Below are 13,492 nucleotides of genomic sequence, written 5' to 3'. Positions count from 1 at the left end.
ACGCAAAAAGTGCTAATATAGTAATTCATTTATTACAATGGCAGGATATAGTACGATATAGGCCTACATAATAGACGAAATAAAACCGAAATATCAATGTAAATTGTTTAAATGTTTGTTAGATCTATTTTTTGATACAAGGATGTTCCCAGAAAGAATCGAAATATTCTTAGAAGGCCCATTATATTATATAGATATTATTAGATTAAAATTAATACAGTAAAATAAAAATGTTTTTTTTGTGTATATATTCTCTCTCAAATTATTAGCAATATGTTACGGTCAAAGTGAATAACTATAATATGTGACATTAAAATGGTATATTACAGTAACGAAATCTTTCGGGGGTACAATGACGATGTCAATCAAACTACACCGAAGAGATTATGGAAACAAATTCGGAATGTTTTGTCATGTTAAAGTTCTATTGCAATTGTGCGCTATTCAAATTGTTTTTATTACTTTTGTGATTTGATTATAATGGAGAATCCAATGAATACATTTTATGTATGGGAAATTAATCTAAAACACACTGAAGAAATCGTCATGGAAAAAATGGCGTATTTTTATTTTGTCAAGCAAAAACTAAAACATCTTGTTTGAGTCCTAAAAAACGGAATTCCTAAACAACATACTATTGCCTTAGCATTCTAATCTGTTTTTTTAACACCCACCGCGCCCTGTATTGTTCAATAAAATTGATCACCTAAAGGGGCATTCCCACAGTACCTGTTCCGTTTCGCGGAACGGAAGGCGGCGCCGTTTTGTTCAACGTGACGCGAGCCGCTCGCCGTTCCGTTGTAAACATTCACACCTGTTCTGTTTTGTGACGTATTCAGTGACAACGGGTAAACGTTAAAATGGCAGCCGTTTCTGGATGGTCATCGGATGATAGTGAGGAAGAGATTATTCTTTCCGCTATAATTTTAGCCAAAAGAAGAAAAAGAAAATGGGTAAACGAGGTCTGTTCCGAAAGAAAGAGGTTTGGTCAATTTTAAACATTGGTAAAACGTAACTGGCGACCAATGAAGACGAATTCTTCAATTATTTTAGAATGCCGCTCCATCAATACGGTCATCTTGTCAGTTTAATTAAAGATGATATTACAAAACGGGGCACAAGATTCCCGATGATAGTAACAACACACACCATGACAAATTCCATGAATCCATAATTTAATAAATTAAAATCACAATCACATCCCCTCGTAATCAGATGTCTCTCCAATTCCTGCCGCACTTTTTTAACTTCATGACCTTGACATAATAAACTACAAGTTATGAGCGATCTGTCAATTCCGTTGTTTTTCACCGGCCGTTCGTTTTTCATGGAACAGATTTGGTGTAAACGCTGCTATTGTTTTAACGCTTTTCGATTTTCTAACAGAACGGTGCCGTTCTCTGTTCCGTGAAACAGAACAGGTGTGAATGCCCCTTTAGTCATGAGAATATACAGTTATTTAGCCAAATAACAGTTATATACAAACGTCAGTATCATGTGATACTTTGTTTGAAAGAGCAATACCTTAAAATTAAGAGAAATAACAACATGGACTGTCATAGAAGCAAATTTCTCTCTTCCCATGGTGTACCGTATTAATTATGAATAATTATGAAGTAGAAACGAAATGAAAATAAAAATGTCATACAAAAAAACCTGTAAGGCGCGCCTAATTGAAAATAATGCACATTCATGTTTGGGTGTGTGTGCATGTAACCTATACCCATAATGCTTATACAATTTGTGTTCTTGCCTTTTGATTTGTTACGATTTTAATGTTATTTTATTCTTTTTATATTGATGTATATATACAGTTGTAGACCGAAGTATATTGTTTAAATATTATTCATTAAAATGTCTTCCACAGTTATTTCTGTATACAAAATGTGAAGAAATATTTATTTATTTATTTCAAACAATATAAATAAATTCTACCTATCAAAAACAATAGTGTGTTATAATTTATATTGAATTTTTCGTTTTATTTCATCTATTATGTAGGCCCTAGTCCTAACCGAACTGTGATGTTTATCTTGCCATTATAATATTAACTACTATATTAGCACTTTTTGCGTTCCATAGTTTTTAGAGGCCGAGTTGACGGATTAGTTTTTGGCCGAGTTGACGTGAGGCCGAGTTGACTTGAGGCCAAGTTGACTTAAGGCCGAGTTGACGTGGGGCCGAGTTGACTTGGGGCCGAGTTGACTTGGGGCCGACTTTACGTTGGCCGAGACGGTTTAGGGCCGAATTGGATCAAATTTGTTTACTTACCATATGGCGGTTCATCCATCTGTAAATTCCATTGATCAATAAATTCAGGCTGATGTTCTTCAGGAACTAATATTTCACTTAAAGATGACAGAAACCTTCCTCTAGTAAAAAAGTTCCACATGAATAATACAGCCCTTGGATGTATAGGACAAAGATGAAATCTTATACAATTCCGTTCAAGGGAATTAATGGTAAATCCAATGTCTTTTATCAATTGTACCAGTTCTTTAACTTTATCACTTTGATCAGGCAAATCTTCAGCATGTATAACATCTTTTTCACCAAAAATGCCCTCAAACATGTCTACAACATACTGTGGATGTGGTGGACCTTTAGTGCTTTTGAGATGAACTGTCACAGTATCTGAAAAGTAAAGGAAATATATTGTTTATATATGTACAATTTTTAATAGATCTTATATATGTACAATTTTTAATAGATCTAGAGAGAAATAAACTGGATAGTCCTGTATTTTTATATATTACAATTACACAATGTTAGTATTACTTATGGACATTTTACATTACTCGTCGTGAGCGGACGTGTTAAATCTCCCGCTCCTGGATAGTGTTAAGTCATACGATTTTAGCTATGGCTACTACTATTATTTACCGAATTAACATAATATGCCTAGCATTGATATGTTTATACGTTGTGGATGTTTATGTGGTCCGAGCCCAATACTTATCATATGTTGTCCATCCTAACTCATCTAGTCGCAGCAGAGACTGTTGGTATGAATCACCACTACAATTTCGACCTAGGCCTAGATTTTTACGGCATACCAAGCATGGCCATTACTCTGCACCCTATAAGAGGTATGATAATTCTACTTCTTCATTTCAAACATTTTACGGAAAAGTCTCCTAAATAATCTATACATATGTGGAGATATTGAAGAAAACCCTGGACCACAAAATGCACAACATGTTTGAGACGAAGGTATGCGACTCGGTGGTTACGTAGCCAACTATGCACTTAAAGGTGGCGTTAATTGTTTAAATATCAACGCTCACAGCATTGTAAAAAAGTCATTGCGTTTACAATCAGTGCTTGTAGCCGAAACAATTTACATCCTTTTTATGACTGAATCATGGCTAGATGGTCATATAAATTCCACTGAAATTTTCCCCAAAGAATATGCTGTTTTTAGAAAGGATCGCAATCGCCAAGGAGGTGGTGTTGTTGTTGTGGTACATGAGGATTTGCGTGCGACACCATGTCTTAAATATTCATCATACATTTGTACAGTTATTATTGCAGGTGACCTTAACATTAATTTTAAATCTACTGGCACAATTTCAACGGAACAACGAAATATGCAAAGCACAGTAGACGTTTTAAATCTAAGGCGATGTGCTAACTTTTACACGCATTACAATACGAATTCGGCTAATACAATTATCGATCATGTTTACTCTAGTAGTACTGAGTCATGGTAGCTGATATTCAACCTCACCCAGGTGTCGACAGTGATCATGAAGGAGTTTCCTTCAAACTTCGTATCTTAAAGGAGAACATTTCAAGACCAACGGGTATTTTTTATGATTATTCTAAAATTTGTCCCCAAAGTTTTATTGAAAAATTCGCAAATATTAACTGGAACTGTGATTCCACTGACGTGAATGAGTTGTGGTTAAACTTTAAATGTAAATTTATTGCAGCTATTAATGATGTTGTGCCCCTAAGGTCGGCCAAAAGGCGCCCTAAAAAACCTTGGATCTCAAGATTCTTAGTTTAATTATAAAAAAGAATAGATTTTATAAAGCAGCTATTAGGTCTGTAAATAACGACAAGTGGGATAGATACAAACGTATTCGTAATGACTTGAAATCTAAAATTAAAAATTCGTATAAAAGTTATCTAAATAACCTTTCCTTAAAAATTGACCATTGTAAACAGTTCTGGTCCTTCGTTAGAAGCTCCAGAGCTAAACCCGGCACTGATACCTTTGTCATCGAGTGTAATTGTGTCAACAACCCAAAGATCATAGCTGAGGCCTTCAATAAAAGATTCTCAGCTAATTTTACTCATGACGACCCTGACCACCTTTTAAATAATTCTTGTATTTCGCATGCTGGCTACCCCAATTTCACTGATATCCAAACCACTGGTGCTGAGATATTATCTGTTATTAACAAACTAAAAACAGGAAAATCTCCTGCGATTAAAATTGCTGCTATCTACATAACTAAACCATTATGTAAAATATTTAATCTATCTCTCAGCACTGGTGTGTTTCCCATTGAAATTAAGGCAGCAAACATCATTCCAATCCATAAGTCAGGTGACTATAGTGATGTTTCTAAATAGACCGATTTCTTTATGTTCTACAATTGGTAAATTGCTTGAGAGGGTTGTTGCTCAAAAGTTATGACCTTTTCTTGAAGAAATAACACTTCTCTCCGAGAAACAACATGACTTTTTGAAGGGCAGGTCTAGTACCACTTTTTTTTTCTTTTTTTTTTTTTACCATATTTAATGAGGGTGATCCATCCAGCAATTGCTGATCATTAGGGACCCTCAGAAGTTCACAACACAAACATTATACACAAGATGCTCTATATAAACAAAGTCTTATTACAAGTCTTTGGGAGTGGAGTTGTAATTAATTAATGTGACGGGACTTGAACCCAGGACCCTTGGAGTGGTAGCCAAGCATCATAACCACCAAGCCACAACTCTACTCCTTACTTACAGATGTTATAACTGATTGGTCTAAAACACACTTGATGAGCGTTCTCCACCCCATATCGATGCGATTTTTCTCGATTGGCGGAAAGCTTTTGATAAAATTAGCCATACAATTCTGTTAAATAAATTACATAATTTTGGTATCTGTGATTCAATGCTGGACTGGTTTAAATCCTACCTATCCTGTAGATCTCAAAGAGTTACATTTAGGGGCTCCACATCCGAGGATATATTGGAAAATCCGGGGTTCCTCAGGGATCAGTGATTGGGTCAATCCTCTTTAATCTCTTTGTATCCGATCTACCCTCCTGCATTGAATCACAGTTACAACAATATGATACTCTCACGTACAGAGCCATCAGAAACAAAGATAACCATTGATGAAATGATTTTACAGTTGGATCTTCATGCTATTAACAACTGGTGTGTGACGAACAAAATGCTACTAAATACTGACAAATGTTTTGTGATGCACTTAACTAGATCTAACAGTCGTCTTGAACAAGCATGTGATTATTTTATTGGAGATGATAGATTGCCCGTTACGAATTCCATTAAATATCTTGGAATTCAGCTGAATCGCAAACTCACTTGGAGTGATCATGTGCAATATGTTAAATCTAAATCTAATCGCATGTTTGGTTTTGTGAGACACATTGTCAAATGTCGTGATAAAGCTATTATATTGCGACTATATATATCGTTTAATAGTTAGACCCTACATTGATTACGGTTTACCTGCCTGGATCCCCTTTCTTAAAAAAGACATCGCTGCTCTTGAAACTGTCCAAAGGAGGGTCACCCGTACATGCTTCCCAAGATCAGCCAGAGCCCTGAACGTTTGAAACGCCTTAATCTGATGTCCATTAACAATCGTATTAGGTATTTATGTATTAATTTTGTTACCAAATGTATGTACAAATTATATGATGTTAAAGTTTTTAAATATTTATCTATTAATTGCAGACATGTTAATAACCTTAAGTTGCGCAATAATTTTATAGCCCGGACTGATTCATTTCATAACTCGGTCTTAAATTTTTTTGTTAGACATTTCAGAGATCTGCCTGCGGATCTCTGCGACCAACTATTAATTAATATAAACTGTTTTAAGCATAGCCTTAAGAAATATCTTACCAATCTGTTTTAAACTGTAAATGTTTATGTGTATTTTAAAGATATTTTCTTAATTCTATCTATTTAATTAACAATACTTTATAAAAATGTTATAGTTTTATCTCGATTTTATAGGAAATCATGCTTTTTTGTGTGTGTTATTCTTTTTATCTTTTAAGTATTTCGATGTGGAGAGCCTCTCGACGGTTATTTTTATTTATAACTTTTAGGTAATCCGGCCTCATTGATTTACTTTTGTAATGTTTTTTTTTATGTCCTACTTTGTACTGTACTGTATATTGGCGAAATAAATGATATGATATGATATGATATCCCACTTGGAATAATATGGATATTAATTATAACTATACAAGGAGATTTTTTATTGTGTTTCAGATTATCTGGCATGTAAGTACATAATTCATATAAATGCAGTTACATCTACAGCTGAGAAGGTATAGATACCAAATTGCATAAAGTTTACATAGCAAACTAACAAAATTGATAAATTGAATGATTGACTTAGCTTGGCGTTATTAAATAGAGCAGTCAATCTTTTAACTTGAATAAAACAGTCAATCTTTTAACTCATAAAATATTCTCATCCTTCAACTCATAAACATTCATTATTTGTATTTGTTGTTCTGTCTTTGTCAGACAAGTTTTAACCTAATGTTTGACGAAATTTTGTTTGTACTATGTATTCATAATTTTTTTGCATGAAATAGTTACATTCAACATTTCTATAGAATATTATACTATCACTTTGAAAGAATTCTTTCAAATTGAACGTTTAATATTCTGGGCTTACATGGTAACTTTTTTTTAGTAGACGTTGTAGCTGTGGTAGTTGCATACACTAATGTTGGTTCCTTTTCAGATTCTCTTTGAGTAGTACCTCCTGCTGATCCCACTGGTGTCATTGGATCCACTTCAGACTGTTGAGCTAGAAAATAACAAACAAATTAAAGTAAAATTTTGTATATAGGTTTTAAAAAAAACATCAAGAAACAAAAGAAATCTAACCCCGTGTTATTGTCAGGATCCTTTTTTTTTAAACTTATTCTTATTTCGTCCCCAGTATTTTGTTGCACGTGTATCTCTAATTCCTGTCAACATAAAATCGTATAAACTTGTCTACTTAACATGCAGATGTGCAGGAAACTTGTTTATGTTATGTTATATGAGGATAGAGTCCCACAGCGTAAGTTACAAGCGATTTTATGACATGTTATGGTTGCTCATAAATTCTGAACAAAAATTTATGTTTCAATGAAACTACACGAAAGTGTATAATAGGGAGCAACTTTTGACATAAAAATAGCATGCTCTAATCAATTGTGCGTACATTTCAGGTCCTTTTGAGCATTTCAAAATTTTTTTATTTTTTTTTTTTGCGTTTTGCTCACGCACATCTCGTACAAGGCGTAGAAAAATGGTTTTTGCAATTGATTTTTGTTTTTCATACCACCTGTAGATTTCATTGATTTTGATTAACTTTATTTGCAAATTTGTGCAAAAAATATACCTATTTTTAATCAGTTATAGATCCTCAGGATGGTTGGTTACCCCAATTTTTTAAAATGTATTATGGAAGTTGTTAAGGTGTAAATATCAATTCATGTAAAATGAAATGTAAACGAAATGTAGGCTTGCAAATGGGTAATTTAATGCGAATTTATCTAAAAATATACCTATATATAGCATGATGAATAGTAAATGTGGTTAAATTCATGGTCAAAAATTACGACGTTCGAGCAACTGAACGGAACTGAATGTAATCTTACTATAATTCGGGTTTATTCAGAGAATAGGGGTCGCATGGTCTTCAAACTTAGTGGATATGTATGGGAAGAACAAGTTTGCGTTCGTTAGGACGTCAGGCTCAAGGGCCATGGTCAAACCTCAAAATTTAAAAACTGCTCTGATTGACCTGAAACTTTGGTAAAATCTTTAAACTTGGTGGGTAGGGTAAAGCATGGTATAAGAAAGAACGTTTGCATTCGTTAGGTCATCAAGGTCAAATCTCAAATTTTCAAAATGCTTCCATCGAACTGAAACTTCTGATTTGCTATTCAATGATACCTTATTATTGAGCCATAAGGAAAATATGAACCTTTTGACATTTCAGTATTATCACTAAGCATAATGAAAATATCATGCTGGTATTTATAGCAAGTCGAACATTTTTAACCGTTTAAAGATGAAAACAATTATCACAATAGAAAAGTTGATCGAAAGTGAGTGCATCACATAAGCAATATGAAAATATCAATCCGCACGTGATGCATTCTGGTATATACTGTATATATATATTAAGCCCTGTTACACCTGACAGTGCATAGACAGTTGTAGCCAGCATCCTTCCTTTTCTAGTTCTCTCTCCTCCATGTGTTCCTTGGGCTTCTTCTATTTCGTTATCCTTGGGGATCTATGTTAGGGCATGCCTAGCTAGGTTGTGTTTTGGTTTTATTAGGTTGTGACCAATCCATTTCCATTTCCTTCTGCTAATCTCAAATTCCACTGGCTCTTGTCCAGTACTAACCCAAAGATCTTCATTTCTTATTTTTTCAGGCCACCATATTCTGAGAATCTTTCTCAGACATTTGTTGATAAACACTTGAATTTTCCTTATTATTTGATTAGTAGTTCCCCATGTTTCTGATCCATATAACAGTACTGATTTGACATTTGAGTTGAATATTTTGATCTTAATTGTTGCAGTGCTGATGTATCTTGATTGTTGCCACTTGTGCCTTCCCAATCCTTCCTTTAACATCTTCCTCTGTCCCTCCTCTGATGTTTACTTTGCTACCAAGGTAAGTAAAAGTTTCCACTGATTCTACTTCCCCTTTCCTTAGCTGGATTGCCTGATTATTTCTTGTGTTGACCATCATTACGTTAGTTTTCGCTAAATGTACATTTAAGCCAAGCATACTTCATGTTTCTTCAAGAAGTCTGGTTTTGGTTTGCACTTGCTGATGTGTCTGTGATAACAGAACAATGTCATCAGAATAGTCCAGGTCTTCTAATTGTTCCCATAAAGTCCATTGAATCCCATTTCTTTTTCCTTGTGTTGTTTCTTTCATTATGCAGTCTATTGTATCAAGTATCAAGTATCAAGTATAATCTTTATTCGTTCCCACAAGGAGAAAATTTACATTGCTCGTCTGCAAATACATCATAATAACAATATATAAAATAACATGACAATACAACAATACCAATATTAAAAACTCACAACAAGAACATATTATTACATATTATTTCATGGTGCTCATCTGGATAAATGTCGCTGATGTCTCCTGATACCTGTGGGCAGAAAGGAGAAAAGATATCGGTTTGTGTCAGCAGCCGCGGATCGCAATCTTCCACTATGAGCACTCCTGAGACTGCCTAAATCGGAATTCACAGGATGACTTTCATCCCTCAACACCATCCCAAAAAGCCTGTCCAGGTTCTCGCAATAAACTGAATCCACCGACTGCTGACACAAACCAGATATCCTCTCAACCCTTCTTTCCACACAATCAATTCTACCCTTATCTCCCTCTGTAACATTTCCACCCCACCCTGCAATACAATATTTCCAAACCCCAACAATAATAGACTGATAGAATGTAATCAAAATATTATTATTTACACTGAACTTGTTTAGTTGTCTTAAACAGTACATTCTAGTATTTACTTTCTTCATAACGAGATCCAAGTGGTTACTCCACGTCAATTTATCACAAGATTGCAGGAATGGAGACATCAATCCTCCTTGTCTTACACCTGTTTTGCTTTTAGATTCTCTGGTAAGACTTCTCTCATGTAAAACTTGAAATGCGACTCCTGTATATGATTTGCTGGTTATTATCTGGGGTATGCCATAGTGCTTCATTACCTTCCACAAGGTTGGTCTGTCTAAGCTGTCAAAAGTTTTTTCGTAGTCAATGAAATTCATCCAAAGCAGTTTGTTCCATGTTATTTATTGTTCCAATATTATTCTGAGGGTGGCAATCTGGTCAATGCATGATTTCCCTTTCCTTCTTCGTATTTATAGCTGCCTGCTTAAATTATTAAAATCAACTTGTTTTTCACATTTTTAACCGACAAACAAAATTATTGCAATAGGTCCATATAGTACTGTATTTATTTGGTTTGTGACCTTCAATTAGATAAAACAATGTGGCTTTATAATTATGTATTGTTCCTTTATTTACATTGCTCACTACAAATCACAACATTTACATCTTTTTGAACTTGTTAATTTTATATTACCTTCAACTGTTAATCTTCCTGAACAACTGTATATTTTCTGTCTTTCTTCAACTTGCATTTCACATATGTATTCTCCTGCATCTTCACAGACAACATTTTTGACCTCAAAACACACATTGTACTTTGAATCCAAATATTCACATTGATAGCGTGATGTTGGATCAGGTGACTGCAATGATGTCAGCAGCATCCTTGCTCCATCTTTATCTTGCTTATACCATTTGATACTGGATATTTTAGCAGAATCATCACGCCATGTTAGGAATAATATCAATTTAACATAATTCACACCCTCATTAGTAATAACATCAGGAATATCCATTCTGATGAGATCTACAAAAAAAAAATGTCAGGATAAATAAAAGATCATATAAATAAAAAATATGTACTTTGTGTTTTCTGTTTATATTCATTAAAAAAAAGCAGTTCACATTCTGACAATGTACCCCATAGGACAACTACTCCTCTAGGACAATTAGACCCTACGACAACAAAAAAGTGGGCTTAAAATTGTATTCTTCCGTGACAAGAGACATTCAGATATATAGAAATCCAGGAACATCCAGTTTACCCAGCTGCACCTTATACTATCACTTTGAAGTAGGCTTACATGGTAACTTTATTCTAGTAGACGTTGACAATTCTGCAGTTGTGGTAGTTGCATACATTGATGTTGGTTTCTTTTCAGATTCTCTTTCAGTAGTACCTCTTGCTGCTGCTTGACCCAAAGGTGTTGTTTCATCCACCTCATACTCTTGAGCTAACAATAATGAACAAATTCAAAGTATAATTCTTCTATAAAAACATGGCCATATACATGGCTGCAGTAGCGTGCTCAAATTTGAGTTAGTGTTTACCGACCGACCATTTCAAAATTGTTTTTTTTTTTTTTTTCAATCTGTCTTTAATACATTGAAATACAAAAAAATAGAAAAATTATACAAAATCAATTCTCCTATATAAACACCTTCTTATAAAATAAATATAGTTGTGCACATCAAGTCAGGATATAGAGTGATACAAATCTATGTTACAGAAGATTATCCCAGGCACTCCACTCTTCCCATTCTTCGGCTCTATTATTAATCAAACATCTAAACTTTTTAATTGTAAAGTAATATTTTACAAAGCTTATGAGGCCGGTGGGTGAGAGGAGGCCCGAAAACTTACTCTTATATATATACAACTTTAGTATTGACAAAAGTAAATTAATCCTATTGGATGGTGTATTACTAAAAAGCAGTTCACTTTCCGATACACATATACGAATATCAGGATTTCGAGAACACCATTGAAAAAAAAAATTGCTTATCCATCTACTGATATTACATTTACAGAATAAATGATAAACTGTTTCTCTTCTAATGTTACAAAAGGAGCAGTTATCTTCGTCGATGTACTTAATAATCTTAAGGTAAACTTTAGTTGTGAGGATACTGTTGTTAAGTCTGTATTGGAACCATCGTAATTTTACGTTGTCGGTCACATTAAAAGTTGCAACATTAATTTCTTCCCATTCATGTTCCGAGAATTCAACATTTAAGATTTTACCCCACTTTTGTTTAGCTTTACAGTTAAAGTCTTTGTTTTGAATAAACTTACGATAAAAACCTTTACATCCTGTTTGGGGTTTGGTTATGGTTTCAAGTATGGGTAAATTTATTGGGTTTTGTAATTTAGTATTTATTTCTGTACCCAAAGAAGGGTATTTAGTTATAATTGCATCAATTAATCCATAGTATTTAACGAAATTATTTTTTTTCACCTTATAGTGTGTTTTAAAGTTTTCATAACTAAGCAAGGTTCCTCTATCCGAGATTAAATCATTTATGAACCTTACGCCACACTCATAATAATTGGTGTAAAAAATTGGAAAGTTATTGATTAGAATCGAATCATTCAACCATATTGGTTATTTTAGTACATTATAGTTTGTAGATGCCGTTGAATTATGAATAGCAATAAACTCGGACCATGAATGGAGAACATCTCTCCAGAACAAATTGTTCATATTTTTCGACAGCCTCTGAATCATGCATGAGCCGTATTCAAAGATTGATTCAGTTTTTTTACCATGGCATATTTTGTTGAAAACTACATTGAGAATTCCAGTGTGTTGTTACGAATTCTTCGCATCCAACTAATCTTAACTGCCTTTATGTAACTGAAGATATCAATCATGTTAATTCCGCCATCCTTATACTCTCTAATTAGCTTATTTCTTTTGATTTTATCCTTTCCCTTCCAGACAAAATTAAAAAACATCCTATTAAGTTCATTTAGATAAGCTGTAGTAGGGTTTGGCAACATTGTGAAAATATAATTAAGTTTTGATAATACTGTATTAGAGATTTTAACACAGTTAATCTTCCCAACACAGTAAGATTTCTCTTACGCCACACATTGATAGTAGACCTAATTTTACCAGTTATCTCTTCAACATTTATTTTAGTCATTTTGCTTATTTCTAAGTCAAATGTAACACCCAAAAAATCAAAACAGCCTTTATCACACCAGTCAAGATTTGAATTAGTATTAATTTGTTCACTCGAGAACTTTTTTAATCCAAACCATATTGCTTTGGATTTAGAAATGTTAATTTTTAAACCAGACATCTTTTCAAATTTTGAAAGTGTACTCATGCATTCAGTAAGTGATTTGTGTGAGCCGTATCAATTGTTACTCCTTTAATATTAATATTTTGGCGTACCATCATGTTTAGAATTTCCACTCCCAGAATAAATAGGTATGGAGATAGCGGATCGCCCTGTCTGCAACCTCTTTCAATATTGAAAAAATTGCTGGGGTGTCCATTAACTAGAACGCATGAAGAGATATTCGTGTAAAAAAGTCTACACCATTTCTTAAGAGTTGGTCTAAAATTAAAGAAGGTCAAACACTTATCAATAAATTTGAACGCCAGGGAATCAAAAGCTTTCTCGAAATCTACCAGTAATACGAGACCAGGTAGGTTTTTTTCGTCATAGAGTGAGAGGATATCATATAAAATACGAACATTTTCTCCAATATATCTACCTTTTATAAATCCCGCTTGGTTTTCATTAATGATATTTGGAAGGACAGATTTTAGCCTCTCTGCTATGGCCGATGAAGCAATTTTGTAAGCAACATTTAATAAAGATAT

The 13,492-nt window shown here is 33.8% G+C and overlaps 1 protein-coding gene across 1 annotated transcript in view; it reads right to left on the bottom strand.

Annotated features, from left to right (window-relative positions):
- LOC140057178 (uncharacterized) overlaps positions 1-13,492 on the bottom strand; it is a 72,751-nt gene that overhangs the window by 1,650 nt on the left and 57,609 nt on the right. Inside the window, exons 16-19 of the mRNA XM_072102734.1 lie at positions 10,958-11,107; positions 10,348-10,680; positions 6,893-7,027; positions 2,272-2,634 (exon numbers count right to left, since the gene is read on the bottom strand). Coding sequence (XP_071958835.1) covers positions 2,272-2,634; positions 6,893-7,027; positions 10,348-10,680; positions 10,958-11,107 — 981 coding nt within the window. The remainder of the gene's footprint in view (positions 1-2,271; positions 2,635-6,892; positions 7,028-10,347; positions 10,681-10,957; positions 11,108-13,492) is intronic.

The sequence above is a fragment of the Antedon mediterranea genome, chromosome 8 (assembly GCF_964355755.1).
Source record: "Antedon mediterranea chromosome 8, ecAntMedi1.1, whole genome shotgun sequence".
NCBI classification, from domain to species: Eukaryota; Metazoa; Echinodermata; class Crinoidea; order Comatulida; family Antedonidae; genus Antedon; species Antedon mediterranea.
This window is presented reverse-complemented; position numbering and strand designations above follow the sequence as displayed.